Here is a 20,964-nt window from a genome sequence, read left to right as displayed (position 1 = left end):
TGAAATCAGAGTACGGATTTACTTTTAATATTGTTTCACAGGTATTATCAACATTAGGTAATAATTTATCCTCCTACGTATATATGTATCAATGAAATTAAATATATGGAGTAGTAGGAAGTGCAAAGACCTCATTCAGAAAAGCTGTGTGCTTTTGCTTGGATCAGTAAATTTAAGTAGTTGCAGGCTACAAAAATAAACAAAGTGTGAAGCTCACTTTCCAAAGACCCTGATGTTGCTTTTGAATATTACAGGGTCAGCCTATAAAGGTGAAATTAAGTAGTGTTTAGGTGTACGTAAAATTACAAGTACTTAAAATACAGAAGTCTTGTTATTACATCTGTTAGGTTCTGGTCTTCTGAAGTAAGTTTTCCTCACCCTGCAGATGCTTGTTGCAAATATTGATTTGGGTCCCACTATTCTGGATATTGCGGGGTATGACTTGAATAAGACCCAGATGGATGGGATGTCACTATTGCCGCTGTTGGTAAGTAGACGGACAGGGATAAAAATCAGTAATTTTTGCAGGGGTTATTCTTCACAGTGAATAGTACTTCCTTCGATAGACTAGGTTGATTCATAACCCAGATTCTTCCCTTGATGTCATTTTCACATGGGATGTTCATAGCTTAGAGAAAAAAGTAGATACCTTGTTTAAATGCAGATGTATTTTCATAAGCCCTACGACTTTGTGGTCATTTTGTAATAGAAAGCTGTGTCATCCTTTGGCTAATGCTGCCATTTGTAATAATTCCTGTTTTGAAGGCTGTCTGTTGTTTCCACCTTGCATGCTCCCTCTCCTTTTCCTTAGGATTGCTCAGCATAGACATCGGAGAAAAGCAGACTACTCTCATTTAAATCTTTGGCTTGCCTCAATTTTCAGTAAAACTAGTGTTTCACCATAAATTCTGGAAAAATGCATGTGGTGTTTTATAAAGTAAACCTGACCTTTCCTATAAGTGAGCAGAAGCCTATTTAAATAAAGCTGCTTGCAGTTGATCCTTTTAGTTTTAATTAAGTTTAGTCTATAAATTGAAGGCAGCTTACTTGGAAGCGTAGGAGATCATCCAGATTTAAAACAGTGCTTTGCTTTTAAAACCTTGTATCCAAACCTTAAGCTGTTCTTTAGACAGAAGCAGGTAAAAGGCGTCTAGTTTAAACTCTGATGGAATCAAAACTGTGAAACTCATTGTTTTGCTGCATATGCCTGTGATCATGCCTTTTATTAACTTTAAACTTCCCTCTCCCTCTGTCTTTTAAAATGCAGCTCCAAATAGAGCAGCTTAAAACTTAGCTGCTTCTTAAAGCTGTTTATCTTTTTATACGCAAAGGGTACCTTTTTCCATCTGTTGCGGTAGCCTGATAAACCAGAGAGAAACAGCCTCGTTACAGGCATCTTGTCTGTAATACAGTAGTATCTGGCTGTGTGGCTCCTGTTTGCTATTACTGCATGATTCTTTATAAATTGAAGATAGCACTTTAAACCCTCACAAGAAGGTATGCTAATGTCTTTTGGAGTTGGGTCCTTGTCTTCCATTTCCAGCAGACATTCTAACCTAAGGCTAAATATTGTTTTAAGACTGACTCAATCTAGAGACCACAACTCAAACTGCCTGGTAAGCAGCGAGTAGCATTAGTGTTATACCAGGCACGGAGAATTTCTTCTGTTTTACAATGCAGTGGATGCTAAGTCATGTTAACCTCTTCTCCTAGAGAGGAGACAAAAATGTGACATGGAGATCAGACTTCTTGGTGGAGTACCAAGGAGAAGGATACAACGGCAGTGATCCTACCTGTCCTGGTCTAGGACCTGGAGTCACGGTAAGCAAAATAAGATCTGTTAATATTAGAAAATAACTGCTGAATTGAACTTCTTTGCTGCGTGGACTAACCTGGTTCTATAAGTAAGCTCCCAGTGTCTTGGTAAGTGGGAGCTAGCTCTGTAGGTCCTGTGCAGCATTTAAGAATTGGAGGGGGCCAGACATCCGTGTGGAACTGATGTGTCCATATGACCATACAGAACACAGTCACCCTTTCAATGGGAATCTGTGATTGTGATCTATAGGGCCTCAGGGCTGGAGAAATAGGCAGGATGGTGTGGGCTTGGCAAAGTGGGCAGCAGCAACATCATGTTCTTCCTAAAATTCCAGTGACCTCGTCACACGGTCCTTATCTGTGACTATTATTTAAGTCTCTAGCTACTTCCTGAATCAAAGAAGGTTTGCTTTAAGTAAAGCATCCAAGTAGATGTCTTTAGTAGGGTGTGTTGTGCTGTTCTCTTCAATGTGTGTATATTTGCTTCCCAGACAAAATCCACTGAGTCATGGTGAGTTTAATAACAATGCTTTCTCGACTTCAGAAGAGCTGAGTTTTTGCTTAAAATCTCCAGTGGAGACTTGCATGTGTTGGACTAAGATCCTGGTTTTCATCAGTTAACTGCAGTTGGCTTGAGCTGGTATAGACCCTAGGGAAAGGATTGCTAGTTCATCTTTTTTTCCTGCTCTGAAGTTTTTGTTCACTGCTGGCTTCACAGCACTGCTTCCCAGACTGCGTCTGTGAAGATTCCTATAACAACACGTATGCTTGTGTAAGGACGTTGTCAACTTCCTGGGATCTGCAGTACTGTGAATTTGATGACCGGGAGGTAAGTCTCTGTCTGACTAGCAAATGTGAACTGTTCACAACTGTGTGCAAGCGACTGTCTGCACTCTTATCTACTCCCAAGGTTTCCATAAAGTACTCCTAAAAGCAGATTAGCATTGCTTGCAGGATAAACAGTGAAGTATTTATCTACTGGTGAGAATGTTTGACCAAAACCCTTGTAGGGTTCTGGGAAGGAAAAAAAAAAGGGGGGAGGAGGGTGAGAGGGGAGTGAGGAAGGGACAATAGCCTAAACTATTACTATTGTCTTCTGGTATCACCTAACAGCGTGCTGGGGCTGGGTTCAGTTCTCTGTCCTACCCTAACGCCGTGTGGCTGAGTATTCTGTACCACAAATGTTTTCTGTTACATTGTACCTCTGCTGTTCTTATGTTCAGCCGCAGCTCACTTCCTTGGGAAAAACTGAAATCCCAAGCTGATCAATTCTCTTCTGTTGCCCACTTGTTTGCCTGGCAAAGCAAGTATTTAAGTTACAACTGTGAGAAAGGTCTCTAACTGCATCATCAGTTGTTTGGGTATAAGGGACATGATGTCCCACCTCCAGAAACTGTTCAAATCTCACTAGCGGAGCACCCTCCGTGTGCACAAAACTTGGCGTATATACAGGGCAGATCTTCACATGTGCCTGTTTGCACACAGTTGCCCCAGAGAGCATGTTGGATCTGAGGCAACCGGGTCACAAATCTCATAAACAGCATTGTCAGCAGATGTGCAATAAATGTATAAGCAGCAGGTATCTCCAGTTATCATGCCACCACACAATGTTTTCTGGTAGTCTGCAATGAACAATTGAAACCAGTGGAATAAATCCCACAAGATGGTTTTTGCAGTAAGATAGCAAGACCATATAGGAGACAAAGATGCTGATTAGCAGACCCTGCCCTTCATTTTTCCACTTTCTGACAATTTATGATGAAGTTAAATGAGTGTTGCAGCTTGCTTTGTAAAAGTAGACTCCAAAGTTGGTCCAATAATACACTTCACATCACTTTTTTCTGGTGAGAAGGTATGGCTGTGGCATTTTTGGGTCACTCGGCTTACCTGGGTCAGCTAAATTAAGACTAACAGTATTGGGAAGATGCAGCAATGTGGCTTTTAAAACCTTACAGTGACTCTTACAAGAAAGCTCGCAACCAACGTCTGTCTGGATGCATCTTTATCTAAGTTAGATACAACCCAGCCAGTTTTAATCAACATCAGCCGCAGTCAGGCCTCCTACTCTAGCACAGACAAAGCCTCAGCTGAATTCTTGAGATATGTTTGACTAGTATTTGTCCCACAGAATGCTTCAGAGATTTAATGTACGAAAAAACAAATCTGCCCTAAAATCCTCCAGACAAACCTTCTCAAAGCACGCGCACACAAAAAAAAAGCTTTTTGTATTAAGGTTATAGCATACTTGTATTCAGCATATTTTGTACATGTAGTGATTTGACAGCCGGAAGTACCTGATGTGCACGTAATGGTGATGTGGTGGTAGTGAAACTGTGTGTTTTGAGATCCATTAATGAAAAAACAGCCAGCTTAGCCACGGCCTCTTGCTGTGGTCTTAGACTTGTAAGACAGGGCCTACTTATGTGTTAGGAAAAAAATCTGCAGTGTAGCAGGTAGTACTTTAGGTGGAAGTAAAAACTTTCCCAATACTGTACTATCACAAAACTTTAGCTTTACCTGCACACTGTCCTGTCTTTGGCCACTTAGCCACATGGCTAAATATAGCTTATGTGTGAGGATGCTGCAGTGTAGTTGAAAGTAACATTTGAGACTATATGCTGCCATAAAATGTTCTTCCCAAATAATATGATTAAATGTTAATTCACATTTAGGACTTAATACAGTGCAGGAACTTTCTTCTACAGGTGTTTGTGGAGGTGTATAATTTGACTGCAGATCCACATCAGATCAATAACATTGCTAAAACAATTGATCAAGAAATTCTAGAAAAGATGAACTACCGATTAATGATGCTGCAGTCGTGTTCAGGAGCAACTTGCCGTACACCAGGTGTCTTCGATCCCGGGTAAACACCGATTCAATTCATTATTATAATACTTTTAAATATAACTATATATTTTTAAAATTAAGCTTTTATAGAGGGTATTTATGATGAAATGTATTACTGGCATACATACTGTTGTTTAATAGAGATGCTTTCTTGGTGCTTCTATTTTTTAATGTTTAGTCTCTATTTTAATTTAGCCTACCAAATACAGCTTGATGGTATTACTATGACTACTTTAATCTTGTCAACCACTCTTGACTTAGAATAGCTGAAGCTTACAGCTGTGCTGAGTGGCCACAGACACATGACCTCGGGTTCACCTACAAACAAGGAAAAGCTCTGCAGGTTTCTGTAGGCAGGAATTTCCCAAATTCTTGCTCTGGTTGTTCCTGGAGGTACTGTTAGCAAAGCAAAGTGGGACCTAAGCTGTATGTATTAGCTGTTGTAAGCAAGTCGCACTTCCTACCTCAAAATTCAGTTCATAATCACTTGGGCTGAAGCTTTTTTAAGCACTATTTAAAATGTCCTTACAGTTGTGCTATGTAAGTTTGTAATTTGAGGCAGCAAAGCTTTCTGTTAGAATGAATCTCCTGAATGCTTGATGTTATACATGCCAGTATGCTGGTGGTGTGTTGTAGCTAGTATTTATTTCTTGGGAAACTATCAACTCCTTAGTTGTGTGTTGTTATAATTAATCTTTTTGTAATATGTAGAGAGAGTGTCCCTGCTGCATACTGTTAAGAAAGCGACTATTCATGTAGCCTTGTACCAGAGCTATTCTAGAAATAAGCTATTTTGAGAAGTGTCGATCACTGTGGGCTAGCTGTAGCTCACAGAGACTCTGTTCCTTTCTATAGGTACAGGTTTGACCCACGGCTCATGTTCAGCAATCACGGTGTTCGGGCTCGGAGGTTTTCTGCGCGGTCCTTGTAAGGCACTGAAGAGCCTTTCGTAATCAGCTCCCACTGACCAGTTTCTCCAGTGACTGCAGCAGGTCTGTCTCTGTAACTCTCGCTGATCGCAGCTGGAAGACTTCTAATGGGCTATTCAAACCCTGTTTGGAAGAAAAAACCCTTGTCTTTAGCTGGTTGCCTTGTGCAATATGTATATTTACAGCTGAACTGTAACTCTAAATCATTAGACACGGCTAATCTGTCTTGCTGAGATAGTTGATTACCACCTTTGTCTTTCAAGTACCTTTTCATATCACAGGCACAGAGGTGAACCTATGCCTATGGATCTGAACAGTTTATTTTGTTCTAAAAATCAATACATGTGTATTTGAGTTGGGTTAGGTAGGCAGGTGCTATTGCACAGTAATGCTCACCCATATTCAGTGTCATAGACTTCCTTAAAAGCTATGTTTAATTATAGATTTCCTGTATCGAGCTCAAAGCTGTTAACGACAATAGCAAACCAGCCCAAAATAGCGTAGGAAGGCATTAGTCAAAACTGTAGGATCTGACTAGCCAGTGTCTTGTGCAGAATTAAAATCTGTATGCTAAATATTCTCTTTCAAGGAGACCACTTCAAATGAGACCAATGAATTTTGTAGGACAGCTTTGGTAACTTGCAAACAAGAATGTAATTTCAACCTTCTTCTAGTTTGAAATGCTGGAATGGGTTACTATGTACTACTGAAAAAACTTAGGGTTTAATATAGACTTCCTAGTGAGTTAAACAAGAGAGTGTTGAGACTAACAAGTATTCAAATAAGCGTGCCTGTGTTTTGAGCTAACTCTTAAGTCTGTTTTAATACATGAACAGAAGTAATACTAAAAAAAAAAAATAATCACAAAAAAGATGCCAACCCTGGGCACCACAGTCGAGTTGATCTGTCTCTAACCTCTAAATGTCTTGAATTGTCTGACATCTTATGTTGATTAGATTCTTGAAGGTAAATTATTTTGAGAGCAAACTAGCTAAAAATAAATAAATCATTGCTCACTAGAAGCTAGGCTAGGAGGGCTATTTTAGGCAGTTTAAGTGCTTCATAGAGTATTGCTTTTTGGTTGAGACATAACTACTCAGAACCTGCAGTAAGTGGCCTTCACACCAAAGGACTGACGTCAGATGTCTGACTGCAGTACGCTATCACTTGGTTTCCCTTTGGAAGGGTGATGTTGTCTTTTCAACCTTCTGATTAGGCTTATCTGAAATGCAGCCATTGCTTGCACCCAAACTTGAGTATCTTTCTAAATCTTGACAAACACCCAATCTTGCGTTAGCATGTATCTTCTGAATAGATTCATTGTCAAAACACCCTCTAGAAACACTGAATTGTGTTCTCTCTTGCAAGACAAGTTCATGTTGCACGTGGGCAGATCAACTGCGTTATCGGTCAAGATAAGTGTTCCCTTGTCAAACAGACTGTGGCACAACTGTTTAGTTTTCAGTTAGTTATTTCAGAGCTTTTACCCAAATAGAAAGCATGATGATTTCAACTTCTGTCACATAAAACCTTCTTCTAAGTAATCAAGTAGGCAACAAAGTACGTCTCTTTCAAAACTATGAAGATGCATACCCCGGTGCACAGATCCAGAAACTGGATACAAGCAATGCTACAAATAAGATAAGTTAAACTTTCTTGGCTTTTAATTCTGGAAGCACAGAAGTTGTCCTTCCTGTAGTTTGGAGTTGCAAACTTCTGTGATGGCCTATAGGTTAGATTTTATAGAGCTTTTGTCTCAAATCTAACTCATGGTTTCAAACCTCTAGAGTGACCAAATACTTGGAGGAAAAAAATTGCTTGAAAGGTAACTTTTCAGCTAGAGCATCTGTATAAATTTAGAGAGGTTTTGGATTCAAACTACTTACACACTTTCAAAAACTCAGGACTTTTTTTTTTTTTTTTTTTCCCTTCCACTACAACTGTAGCTTTATCCTGGTTGTTGTTTCGGAAGCCTTAGTATTGCCCATCAATATCCTCCAGACTCTGTTTTGTCTTTAAAAACAAAACCAAAGTTGTTTTCATGCTCTCAAGTGTTTTCTTGCACACTGAGCTAAACCTAAAGTAGTGTTTTGCTCAGATAATTCTAGCAACTTAGACTTGCTCTTTGTTTAAACTTTTTTATTTTGGTAGCTGTGTGGAGGCTAGTGTGAAATACATTGATTGCTGCACGTTAAACCCTCAACAGTTGTATCAAATCTAGGTCCTATGTCAAGTTTCTGCTTGAGTTAAGTTTCAGTGCAAGTAATGTGCGTTATGTTGCTCCTTAATAGAAAAAACTTTGCTATGGGTACAGATGTGTAATTCTAATGCTGTCTTTTCTTAAAGTGATCTTAAGCCATAACAAGGAAATTTTCTTTTGAATGATTTACTTTTTGCCTAATAACTAATATGAAAGTTGACAGAATTGATGGAGATTATTCAGTATGTGTCACCAGATGTTCTACCCAAATTAACACTTCTGCTATCTGCACACACCTGTAAAGCATTTTGTAACTAGGCTCAATAACTTACCTGCTCACTGCCAGAGAACCACACTATCCCTGAAACCTGTTGTAGGTAGTAAATGTTGTATTAAATTGAAATTCATAATGAAATTAGTCAGTCCTTACTTAACCAGAATAGCGGTTCAGGGAAATGCCTGCTTCATTCACACTATGATTAAGACTTAAGAACTGTTCAGCAAAAGCATGTAGTTGAAGGAAGAACAGGAACCAACAGCTGCCTGCCTTCCATTGCTTTTAGAGGAGTTTGTCACTTGCCTGGGGTCTGTTTCCATGAAGCAGTTAACTCTGAGTATTTTTACAGCCTTGAATGAATACTGTTAATTCTAATCCTTGATGATTAAAAAAAACACCATGAAGGAACTTTGACTCTTATCCAGATGTAATTCACCACTAAGTGATTCTAAAACTAAATGGTCTTCCTGGATATTCCATTTCATATGCTATTTGGCCATGGCTGTATCTGTATCTTATCACTGAAGGCATTTGTGTTAAATGAAAGGGCCTTACCAGTGCAGAATTTTAAATGAAGGGGCCTTAACAGTTATGAAGTTGGGTTTAGGTAAAATGTGATATTTTTTTTTTTTGAATCATTATCAAAAGCAGACCTGTGAATTTTAATGATCTGATCTGGTAAAGTAGATACTATACAGGCAGAAATACAGTTAATAACTTTATTACATTATCCTAAACCAAAAAACATTCAGTATCATCACTTCAGTGTAAGCGAATAAAGCTAGTACGTGCTTACCCAGCATAGGCCCAGTAAATTGGGACTTCTTCGTTTTGAGGAATAAAGCTGTAACAGTGACACATACCTGCAAACACACACCCAAAGCAGGTATAATGCCTTTTCAATCAAGTTAAATTTAAGACTGATTCTACAAGCTAAATGCAATATTTCATCATAACGAAACAGCTGTCATTTATTGTAATTCAATTAAAATGAATTTTATTTGTATTATTCTGTATGTGAGCATACTTTGCTGTAGCATGTTGTGAGCATACTTAACTTCTGCTGTTTTGAACGTTTGTTTAGAAAGTGCCCTTCCAGAGGACCCTGTTCACTGCTGCACTTTTGGGGAAAGAAAAAATAAACTGCCTATCAAACTTCCTATCTTCTGTTACTGAGCTTCAGTTAAACCTTTCCATGGGATCAAGTGTGTCACACTTCTAAAGACTGAATTGCTAATTTATAAGCCTGTTCTCTGCTTACTGCCCTGCTACTTAACAATGGCCACCAGTGAACTTTTATATGGTCACAGGGAACCTTAAGTAAGTACAGTGTCTAGCAAGACAACACGTGACTGCTTTGCACCAGGAAGAAACACTGAGGTGAGAGAACAAATTTAAATGCAAGCTGTACTTGCTCGTATTTCCTTGGAAACTGAAGTAGTTAAATAGATGGAAAACTTCAACAAAATAGACAATGGAGAAACTGCTGTTCATAATCAAAAGCAGTGTGTTCTGTCTCTGGGAAAGAGGAAGAATAAAATCCTACATGAGGCTTTTTCTAAAATGGGAACTGTGAGCAACAGTAAGATATGTGCTGCTTACTCACCTCAATCCTTGTTACAGACTGAATTCCTTGGATGAGTCTGCAACTATTTGTTTAAAAATATATACATAACTATTTTCTGAACTATAGAGCAAGGTGATTTGGTACCCTTAACCTATTTAAAGGTGAAAGTCTGAGGCTTTCACAAGCTTCTAAAATAAGTATTTCTGCATTGTATTTTCATTTCTGCTTAACCATGTGGTATCAGTTTCGGTTTTCCTTCAGTGATGTAGCAGTCTTCCATTAAGTAATTTAACAGCTGCTTGAAACAATGCTCCTTCTTTTGATGCTCCTTCTTATGGAAACAATACAGTTTACTGTAGCACCACAAGAAAAGGCAGCTCTGTATTACCTACATACATCTTCCCATCATGCTCAAACACATCACTGACAGCCCAAGTGACGCTACCGTCAGGGTCATGGAAGCTTGCCACAATGTCTCCTTTGTTGTTAATTTCTAAGAACAAGCCATGTTTGTGAAGAAAAATGCTGTAGAATGATAAAGGAGTCACCTGTTTTAGAAAAAGAAATACACAGTGTTAACACTTCATTCAAGGGGTGGAAAAGAAATTCCATGACTAGAAGAAAATGGCAATGCTAAGATATTGCTCTCCAGATGTTGCTCTAGTCAGATTCAGCTGTCACTTAATCTTTTGACAATATCCACTGGACTGTGTCTAAAGCTGGCAGTCCAGTAATTGCTCACTAATCTTGAAGTACAGCCAGTGCCTGCTTGCTCAAGAAGGTGTCAAATTTACCTTTGCAATAAATCTCTTCAGGAATGGATACGGTCCTAAAGCATCCAGAAAAGGAGAAAAGAAACTAGGAAAGCGAGGAGTAGATATTCCAACTCTGTATAAGCCTGTACTTGATAATCTGATGTTGTCTGGATACCCAGGCAGGTTGTCCATAAAAACTTCTTTTTTTCCTGCATTAGCTCCACTCAACCAATAGCTGCAAAAAGGGAATTTTGCATGAGTTATAGTGGCTGCTAAGAATGCAGTAAGCTTAACAGCATTTTGATTCCTGCAAGGGATTCTTCAAAATAGAGAAAAGGCCTCTGCAAGAAGTAGTAAATGCAAAGAGGGACTAAACTTGAGTAGCAATGATTGGTCAAAAACCTCATCTATCTGCATGTGTGACGGTGTGCTCCACCACCAACCTGACCTTTATTTCCAGTAACCCTGCCAAAGCAATAACCACCCATGGCGATCATAACTGCTGCACTTAGTTGTGATGGCTGCACCTGGCTCAATGTGGTTTTGGGGAGACAGATAACAACACAATAGCCAAGAGCTAACTTGAGCAATGTGCCCACCTAACCACAATACTGCTACTCCAAGAGCCCTTTTTACTTCTGAACTGCAGTGGGCTGCATGCCAGGATCTCCCCTTGAGTAGGGATGCCTCTCAAGGTTACTTCAGAGATTCCTTGCCGCAACGGATCCTCAGTAAGTGACTAATAGCATGCTAAACTTTGAAATCTTAGCTAAGTAATATAAAGGATTGATTGTGCAGATGATACAATCCTTTAGCTATAAACCATTGACCAAGTCTGTGACTAGGATTAGATGCAGCTGCACCTAGACTCTTCTCTGAGAAGGAGTTTAGATAGCAAAGGGGGTCCCTTCTGAACCTTGACTCAATGGGAGCGTCTCCCTGACAGGTCTGTCTGACCCTGTCCTCGATGCAGTAAATAACCAAGTGTACCTTGCCATCAAATCTTATTAAAACAGTCACATTTACTGTCAAACTTTGTTAAATTGGTTTTTTCCATCAATAAATATATTGCTGCTTCTCTCTTACAAGCGAAGTGCATCACTCCATCCGTGACAGCATGTAATATAAACAGAACCTCCATGGTTCTATTAAAAAAAAAAATCTATTCATAGAAAATGCGCCTGTTAAATGAAAACTAATATTAAATTTGTCTTTCAAACTTCCATGAAACAAAAAACTTAAAAAACTAACTCCCTTTAAAATGGGAAAAATGGAGTGTTATGCTAATCATCATAATCACGCAGTGACAGTTGTCCTCTGAGGTCTGCTGTAACTGTAATAATGAAGTCATCAGGATAATTGTAATTGAGTCTGAAGGAATTAGGGCCCACTATTTCAGTAAATCAGAATAAAAAACACTTGGCAGTGGAAAGAACAACCGTTAATCTCTTCCTAGAATTAACTAAAACCTGTGACTCTTGCAATAGAAAAAAGTAATTTAGACTGTTTCCAATAGCAACTCTGCTAACTGCACATCTTCAGTTTACATTTTTAGAGAAGTAAGGAAAAACAGAAAAATAAAAACATGAAAACCACATCTAGAGATTTATTAAAAACATGTAATATTTTATATCTTGGAGGAGATGTTTAACATACCGAATGATTCTGCATATGCTGGTTTCTGCTATTAATATGTAATCTTCATCAGGAGACAGTGCAATCCCATTTGCCATGTACAAGCCACTGAGCACCGTTCTTCCTGTTCTTGTCACAGGATCATAGGCCAAGAGGCGACCAAGATGATTTGTTTCAATTACCTTAATCAATACATTAATGAAAAACTAGGCTATCAAAATACCTGGTTTCAATTACAACAGAAAATATTCAGAAGTTGTATTAACATGAATTAGATAAAAGCAGACTTCACAGAACAGCAGATGGCATCTTTATAAAAACAATAAGCTCACACCACTAAAGGAGCAAAGGATTCTGTTCATGTCATTTCCCAGGCTGATCACAGTATTCTTGCAAAACCAGAGGAACATGGGGGTTACAAAACCCAGAATTCAAAATATGTTATTCTGCAGTTCCTGCTTCAGCAAAACATTGAGGCCTATCAGGCTTCTGTGAAGAATTAACAACTTCTTCAAATCAAACTGGAAAGCATTCACGAGTGTTTTGCTAAAGCAAGTAAACAGATGACATTTTACTTCTGATATGAAATAGTTTTAATAGGTTTCTTGTGCTTAAAATCTGCAAGGCAGCTTTGAACTATGTACACATAAGCCCCGTGAAGAGGAAACTGCCTTTATCATTGTCATTTGTACTGGCAGCCCCTTGTCAAGTCTGAAATACTGAATGGCAAAGATTATATACTACCAAACAATAATTCTGATAGCTTTAAGAAACAGCAAGTGACACATAAGAGATTTCAACTATTCTTTTTTTTTTTCCTTTAATAACTCCCATCCCTTAAATTAAACACGTTTCCCTTCATGTGATTTTTCTCTTTGCTTAATTTTATCTGCAGTTCCGGTAGTAAAGATGAGATTCAGTGTAAACTTCATGTCTGTGACCTCAGTGGCTTTCAGCGTTACAAACAGATTGTTCTAGATAAAGTTTTACTCAAAGGCTGTGACTACACAGAAAAGATACCTTCAAGTACACCAGCAATTTGCTACCTTGCATTTACTGCAGTACAAGAGCATGCTTGTAGACAGATACTCGAGAGAAACTAACATGCTGTAAAAATCTAGACTGTAGTGCATCACATGACAATTTCTTTGGGTAGTCATACCCGGAGGTTTTTTTTCAGAAGAGCAGCTACAGGATAGCACAGCCCATCCTCTGCCTCAGGGCTCGAACACGCTGCATTCATAGCATGCTTGGCTAAAACACACAAGCAGTATTGAAAAAAGTTGGTCTCTTCTGCAGCCTAGTACATGGTGCTGCCAGCACAAAAATTAACACTTAAGCTGCCTGAACAAATGGCTACAAAGATTACCTCATCTCACCTCATATTTGTGATGTCGTCTTTCCCACTTGCTACTTGAATCCGTAAAATAAATCAAATTTTTCTTTGATATTTCTAATCCATTTAGGAATTTGAAAGGCAGTCCATCCACACCTGGTTAATAAAAATGACTACTGATTAAAATAAGTACAAAACCACCACGTGTTCGAAGTGATTCAGATCCACACAAGCTTAAGATTTCAGACGTTGCAATTCCAAATGTCATAGTTAATGCTATTGCTATCCTTAATTTGTCCCAAGCTAAAGTCCAAGCTCCAAATTACTTTCATTTGCAGGGAAATATGTTCAGGTTGCTGCTTAACATAACATATACTGAACAAAAAGCCTCGGACAAATATCGTTGCTTTTTAAACAAATCTTAAAAATATAAAGCCAGTGGGCTTTCAATCAGCCCCAGTCCCCACGCTCACTAGTATTGCTCTCCACTGATTCAAGTGCCCTGAGCTTCCAATTTATATATAAGCATGAGGATCAAACCCAAGATCAATCTACTTCCCCACTAACTGTAGCATCACCTTTTTCACTCGATAGCAGGAGGGTTTTCTCTCCTGTCCTTGGATTGACTTTGTACAGGCCTAAATAAGAATCCACCACAATCAAGTTACCATCCTGATCCATTCGGACTCCATGGGGTCGGCCACATATTGGTTCATAGTCTGGAGTTCCTGAGGTAGAAATAGGAGGATGTGTAAGACCACGAGGTTGACAAAATGAAGATCCTGAAATGCAATGGCTGAAAAGCACTAAACTATCATATTGGAATAATAAACCAGATCCTTAAAAGCTTCCTTAAACTGTCTCTAAAAGTAGCTTGCAAAGGAAGTGACAGTATAATGTCAATCTAGTCATCTCTGTTCCTTGCTACTTCAGAAAAAATTTGCTCCCAACTTTCAGGGCAATTCAGCTCTACTCTGTTTTCCCAGACAACTTTAAAGATGACTGAAGAAGTACTAAATTAGTGAAACAAAATGGGTTAGCTGCTGCGCATTTTATATCCACAAGAAAAAAGATGGGAGAAAACCACTTTTAGCAAAGATTTAACTAACTACTTCCCTTCAGCTGAGGAGACCAAGTTCCAGAGGTAAAACTACAAAAAAGCGGATCTACCATGTTTAGTATTTTTATAGTAATTTTCCTGAGACCAGTGAAATTAGTAAAGCTTGACACCCTACAGTTTTGTGACCTAATGCCCTCTACTCCGAAATACATATTTTCCCCCAATACTCCAGAAAGCAAGGGACAACATCCATTACATCTCACTAGAACCCTAACCCACCAGTAACACAAGCTGACTGACTGCTTGACAGCTGCCATAAAGTTAACAGCTGAGTTCTGGTCTCACTCTGAACAGATCAATCATTTTGGTCTCATTTTTTGTTTCTTAACTTCCACATAGTCAATTATTTGCATAAAACTCAAAAAAAAGTTCAGTAATCTTTGAGAATTCTTTCAAATTCAGTAGAGATTAGCCCATAGCACAGGGATTTTGGGGACAGGGAAAGCACCCACACAACTGTCGTGCCTGGGAAACCAGGCTACAGGCAGTCATCTATTTCAATAGCTTTTCAGGCCTGCTTGATTCATCAAAAAAGCAACAGAGTAAAAACGTAAACATTTTGGTGTTTGTCTTCCTCATTTACAAGTAAATTTGCAGTCCAGTACCAGGACAGGCTATAATCTCCGATTCCTTTGTAAGATTTGAACTGTTCCTAAAATACATTTTGACCTTGAGGCAGGAAAATAATTGCATAAATCATGTCTTTAGACCACCCACCCTCAAAGAGCTACGTACAGAAGGACTTCTATAAAATGTTGTTCCTTATTTAAATGGCAAACCATGTCAAGTCTCTCCAAGTCAGTCTCAAGGAGTAGAGAAGTGTGCCTTTATGCCTTAATCCTGCCTACATTAGGAAAAACTACATGACAGCATTAGGCCTCTCTTACAAATTTGCATAAAAGAATCAGAAAAAGTTAACAGCAGCAAGAATAGCACTTCAATTGCTCATTTGGTGATATTTATATGAGCAAGTTTGTTGTCATTTTCACATCAAAACTATAGCTCACCACATGCAGGCATATCCTGCCCCATTTGAGTAAGGAAATGCAGCTGGTCACCACTGATCATCCACAGTTTCCCATCCACAGTACCAGTGTAGATATTACCTTAAAATAATAAAATAAGTATATTAGAAGGCTGTTTTAAAAGGGACCAAGGCAAATCAAACTTACTATAAAAGAAGAATGTTCCTCATTATTGTGAGCCCTTCCTTCTTGCTGAAATATATATACTCTATGCAGACACAAAGCAATGAAACAGACAGGAAACCATACATCTTACTTTAAATACAGTTTTATAAAGCAGAAAGAGCGATAATATATTGGAGATTAGAAAAAATATTACTTGTTCATATGTTTACTTTAAATAAACAATACATTAAAAGCTATCTTAAGACTCCTCTGGGTTAGCAGCAAAGGCATCAAGGATGGGAATAAAGATTCACAGTGATACTCTCATATTGTCAATAAAAATCAGTGAAAGTGTTAGCAGAGCTCACATGACCTACCTTTTTGTCCTGAGGGTTCTGCCACATCATCAGCTAGTTAAAATGTTCAGTAGACAAAAGGAAAACATTACAATGACTGATTCAAAACAAGAAAGTAACCCTTCTCCTAGGACATGGAAATCCTAAGCAAAAAAAATAAGTGTGGGGTTTTTTTTTAAGCTGTGATGTTTTGCTTAGGTTTTGAATTACCAGAATAATATCAAAAATGTGTAAATTTGAATTAAAGGATTAAGCACTGTTTTTATTGGCTACCTCTTTAGCAGTTGCTTTCTCCTCTGCTTTAAAAGTGTTTAAATTAACAAGGCAAAAACCTCACAGGAAGCCTTCAAATCTTTTGACATTGTATTTAACTCCAAAAATTTCTGTGTAGAGTATCAGAGGGAAAACTCTAGCAGTGATTAAGCCCCACCTTTGAAAAACAGCATCCTCCTACCTTTTGACTAGTCCAGGCTCTGAAATAGTAAAATGCACATCGCCAATCCTAGATTTGCTCTGTTCAACAAAAATACGCTTTTAGTGTAAAGTCTGTTAACTGTCTGGAAACATTCCTCTGATTTGACTTTTATTTACATAGATTGATCTAAAGTAGACATTATTTTCTTTATATGTGACCTGCATTTCCACCCTGGCCTCATTTACATTTAAAAACGTGCACTGTCAGTTGGCAATAGGTGTTAAAAGATACTGCATAAAAGTTACGCTACATTTCTGTGCCAATATCACTAAATACCCACAGATTCTGACTTTGTCTAATAAGCACTTACACCAGAGCAGATAAACAGATATAAAAATGTCTAGCATCTGCTCACTCACATCTAAGGACAAATGTTATGAGCAAATAGGACAGATTCTCAAAATGTCAGCTGTCAGATCTAGATTAAAAGAATTGTCTAGGATTACTGGCATACAGAAAGCACCTGTTTAGCTGAGGGGAGAACTTCAGAGCCACGGTTCAATACAACAACTTTGTCTGGGAAAAAAGAGAGGTCGAACTTTGCTGTCATGAAATATAGTGGCATTCTAATGCCTCCCGAGGCATGTTGGAAACAGCTGAAATTTCTGATCACATACCAGATTCTGTATTTAAAGAGAGAAATCTTAGACTTGTAATGTTATTTTTTTATCATGCTATGCACTAGGCTATGATGATATATTTAGATTTATATAGCTAGTGCAAGTGGGTTTTGCACTAGACTTGTCTCATGAGTATTTGTAGTAAAGTGGAGGCAAAATGGAACTACTCTAATTACCCATAATATCCTGTCTTACTGATACGGAAAACAGCATTTACCTAAATCAGACTAGAGCCCCACAACACTTACTACAGCCTTGGTCATATTGTATGATTTCAACTGGCTGAATCTGGTCTCCTAATAGAACCAAAACAGTACTTTAGATAGCATCATGAAAGAGGTTAGATTTGCCAACACAGAGCATTTGCAGGATTAATCCTCATATTTAAAATATACTCTGCAAAACTCCGGTTGTGAATGCTACCCTTTCTGAAAGTTGTAGATGAAGAGGTGGAGAACAAAAAATGCAATAAAAAGACAATTTAAAATAGCACCTTTGAGAAAAGCAGGAAGGAAACCGCTTTGGGTAGACATTTGCTTAGCAATAGGTGCCTCAATGCAAGGTGGTGAGATAGGTCCCTTCCAGACCTATTACACGGCTACGACTGAAAACGCTTCTAATTTCAGCTTGCACAATGGCAAACAAGAACATTCCAGATGATTACCTCTCACCTCCACAGCACACAACACAAGATGGTATCTTTCAAACAAACATGCCCTGGGCCATTCAATATTTCTTTGAAAAATACCATAAAACTAGCATGAGCAGTAAGGGAGGGTGTCTGAACTGCCTGGCTCAAACTGCTCTGGACTGGGAGATACCTGCTTCTCTCTACTGGCTACTGCAGAAATCTATTTTATCCACTGTTACCTGTTCCTCCAGAACAGGTGAGTCCCAAGTCTACAGCACTAAACCTGTGTCCTAAACAGAAGATGACAGTGTCTCTCCTCTATTTGGCTTGAACTTTCATCGCAGCCCCTACTTCAGTCATGCTCTAGGTAAAAGTTGCTGGAAAGATGTTAAATGTGCTACTTGTCACCACTTCAGCCCTCTGCTTCCCGCCATCTGTAAGGCTCCTGCACCTACCGTTTTGCCACCTTACAGCTGCCAGACAAGCAAGATGAATTACATGAATAAGGGGAGGTTTTATATTACAGTAAAATGTTATTTTATATTCCAAGCTGCTCTAAAAATATATTTTTGAGAACTATTCAAATTTTAAAACAACTCCATTTGCCCTCCCTCTGTGGCTCCATATTCAATAACAGCTTTTGAAATTAAAGTGTGCCGAGCTCAGTGACCGAGCTCAAGCAGCAAATTAACACTACTTTTAGAAGCCTGAAATAGAAAAAAAAAACCACACCAACCCAAAACAAAAAAAAAGGAAGGCAAGCTTATCACTAGTTCTATGTCAAAAGCCCAAGCTTAGCTTAGACTCACATTCGGTAGAATTCCCACAAAAATCTTTTTACACATTACTTTTAAAGAATATGCCATTTTCTACCTTTTTAACATATTTTAATAAGATTTCTATATGTTGCCAATTCATGGGTCTATGTTGGGTCTTCAGGACACTTGCTGTGTCCTTGGGAGCAGCAGATAACAAAATGTTCTGGAATATTTCCAGGGATATGTTTACAAATGTGAAGATACAGAAGATCATACAATTATCTTAATATTTTTTGAGCAATAATTTAGCAAACATGCCTATTTTTCTTTCTTTGGATTTAATTCTTAAATCTTGGATTTATCTTCTTAAGTCTTCTCTTTTAATAACTCGACCAAACAGATGTATAAGATGTATAGCATGGAGGAAATTAATAACTTTTTACCCATTGGGAAGTTATCTACTTGCCTTCATCATCAACAGTAAAAGACTCAGGACCTTTTAGTTGTCCTGTGAAGATTCTTTGTCCATTCTGAAGCTTTTTATTCACTTGCAAGGATCCAACTAAGGCAGGAGGTGGCTTTTCAAAACTGCACCAAATGAATCATAAATAAGATGTAAGAAACAACACAACATTCGATTATAAAATTATTTGAAGGGACTTAATTCCAGAGATACAAGTAACAAGGTATTCCCTTTTTTTAAAGAATTTGTTAAAACTATTAGTATTTGTCAAAACTATTACTTCAAATTAAATTAACAATTCCGTGGAGCTTGCAGGCACAAGCTAAAAAGAATAGAGACTTTTTAGGAGACTTTTTTTTTTTTTTGAAATCAATACAAACACAAAACTGACATCATCCTAGAGAGTTTTATTCCCTATCATTAGTCTGAAATCTACAAACAATCTCTCTTCATGTATATATGAACACTGCACTGGTCAGCAATGTTTTTCTTGAAATTCAGTTGTTTAAAAAAGTGTTTCTGTTTTCCAGGTTTATATGAGAAACACAATTTCTTCTGCATATGAACTTAAGTAGCATGCTTTATTTGCTCTTGCAGAATTAAATATATAGAAGTTTTGAAAGCACGGGTATTTCCTGACAAATACAAGTATCCTATTGAACTTTTAAATTAAGCAGGGGAACATACATGAATGGTTCTGGATCAATGGGAGATGGTAAAAAGTAAATGCTAGCAAAAGTCGCGAGGACTGCAGCTGGAAAACCCCATGCTGGGAACCTAGGAGGGAAAAAAAAAACATTTGTACACTCATTCACATAGAAGAGGAAGGTGTGAGGGGACTAAGAAGAGTCAATTTTTTTCTAAAGTTAAAAAATTTCTGTGCTAAAATTATAGACTGAAAGAGAACAAAGCAGACTGCAGCAACCTAGCAGTCCCAGAGAGAAGCGGCCCAGCAATAGAGCTCCCCCTGTCTCCGGATGGGTGACCCAGCCAAAAACCACCACGTTTCTTTTGCCAAGTTGTATTTCTAGTAGTACGTACCTGCTGCAGGCAGAGACACAAGCCCAGTTACTTGTGCGGTGAGCAACTTTGCTGACTCTAGTACTTTTAAAGCCTTTTACCAACCTTACCCTGGCTGAGGATTGGAGTATTTGCTATTGATGGTGTTTACCAAGTGCATACATAGCCATAATGTGGTTGTTGCACTTAACCCTTTCTATGTGGATTTTTAGCTGGATTTTCTTGGACTCGGCTGGGAATTCTGGCACGCGTGAAGCTATGGGGTCTCACATGAGAGGAACCCGTGAAACCATTATCATCTCCTCAGCTGCAGGGCCAGAACGCCCAGGGAAGAGCAACAGAGACCAAAGTGAACAGCAAAGCAGTTACACCATTTTACAAAACACAAAACAACCAGGAAGTTAAACATCCACTTTTCTGGAGAAAACTGCTGAAAAGCCTTGAAGGGACATGAGATTTAAAAGCTCGAAAGGCATTTCCAGAGGAGGGAGGAGCCGGGTATCGACGCCAGCCCAGGACACCTCCTCACTGTATTCACCTCGTGCTTCTCCAAGAGGTTTTTTTTTTTAATAAGGAACCACTCGCCTCTGGGCTTTCCCACCTAAGTACAGCGGGACAGCACCGACTGCGAGCGCACGTCTCCGCTCCCTCTACACCGGAGGCGCCTTTGTGACAGAGGAAAGCCCCGCTCCGGCCCTGCACGCCTGAGGTAGAACATGGCGGTCCCGCCTCCCGCGGACTCTCTCCGCTTCCCCCACCGCCGCCCGCCCGGGGCAGACCTCCCCTCACGGCCCTCCCGGGGGCGGGAGGACGCCATCGCCCTCCTCCCTCCCACAGAGCCCAGTGCTTACATGGCGTCGCGGCGGGAGCCGCCCACCCTTCTCAGGGAGGAGGCAGCCTCGGCGGCGGCCATTGCTCACCTCAGCGCCGCCCGGGCGGGAAAAGGGGAGGCGGGAGCGACGACTCCTCGGGCGGGGCCGAGTGTGAGGTAAACGTGGGGAAGAAACTCGTAAATTTCAAGGTCTGT

At 39.1% G+C, this 20,964-nt stretch overlaps 2 protein-coding genes across 3 annotated transcripts in view; one reads left to right on the top strand and one right to left on the bottom strand.

Moving 5' to 3' along the window:
* The window catches only part of GNS (glucosamine (N-acetyl)-6-sulfatase), a 21,755-nt gene extending 12,522 nt beyond the window's left edge, over positions 1-9,233 (top strand). Inside the window, exons 10-14 of the mRNA XM_074572339.1 lie at positions 386-487; positions 1,714-1,821; positions 2,534-2,644; positions 4,521-4,681; positions 5,521-9,233. Coding sequence (XP_074428440.1) covers positions 386-487; positions 1,714-1,821; positions 2,534-2,644; positions 4,521-4,681; positions 5,521-5,596 — 558 coding nt within the window. The 3' untranslated portion in view covers positions 5,597-9,233. The remainder of the gene's footprint in view (positions 1-385; positions 488-1,713; positions 1,822-2,533; positions 2,645-4,520; positions 4,682-5,520) is intronic.
* On the bottom strand, positions 8,779-20,964 carry LOC141737538 (adipocyte plasma membrane-associated protein-like). Of its 2 annotated transcripts, none has more exons than XM_074572353.1 (9): positions 20,789-20,964; positions 19,605-19,694; positions 18,921-19,042; positions 15,492-15,590; positions 13,943-14,092; positions 13,408-13,520; positions 12,050-12,210; positions 10,433-10,628; positions 8,779-10,186 (listed from the first exon to the last, which is right to left on the bottom strand). In XM_074572353.1, the coding sequence occupies exons 1-9, from the start codon at positions 20,848-20,850 to the stop codon at positions 9,989-9,991; spliced, it is 1,191 nt and encodes a 396-aa protein (XP_074428454.1). In that variant the 5' UTR covers positions 20,851-20,964; the 3' UTR covers positions 8,779-9,988. The 2 variants fall into 2 exon arrangements, with proteins under 2 accessions (XP_074428454.1, XP_074428462.1); XM_074572361.1 differs by having other exon boundaries at positions 9,225-10,186; positions 14,033-14,092.

The sequence above is a fragment of the Larus michahellis genome, chromosome 1, assembly GCF_964199755.1.
Source record: "Larus michahellis chromosome 1, bLarMic1.1, whole genome shotgun sequence".
Taxonomy (NCBI): Eukaryota; Metazoa; Chordata; class Aves; order Charadriiformes; family Laridae; genus Larus; species Larus michahellis.
This window is presented reverse-complemented; position numbering and strand designations above follow the sequence as displayed.

Bases quoted from the DNA above. Each gene is read 5' to 3' on its own strand.
- LOC141737538 (XM_074572353.1), bottom strand. From the start codon at position 20,850: ATGGCCGCCGCCGAGGCTGCCTCCTCCCTGAGAAGGGTGGGCGGCTCC. The intron at 13,521-13,942 runs GTGATGCTACAG...TTTATTAACCAG, and splicing joins CCTGCTATCGAGTGAAAAAG to GTGTGGATGGACTGCCTTTC. The intron at 10,187-10,432 runs GTAAATTTGACA...TTTCTAAAACAG, and splicing joins TGAAGAGATTTATTGCAAAG to GTGACTCCTTTATCATTCTA.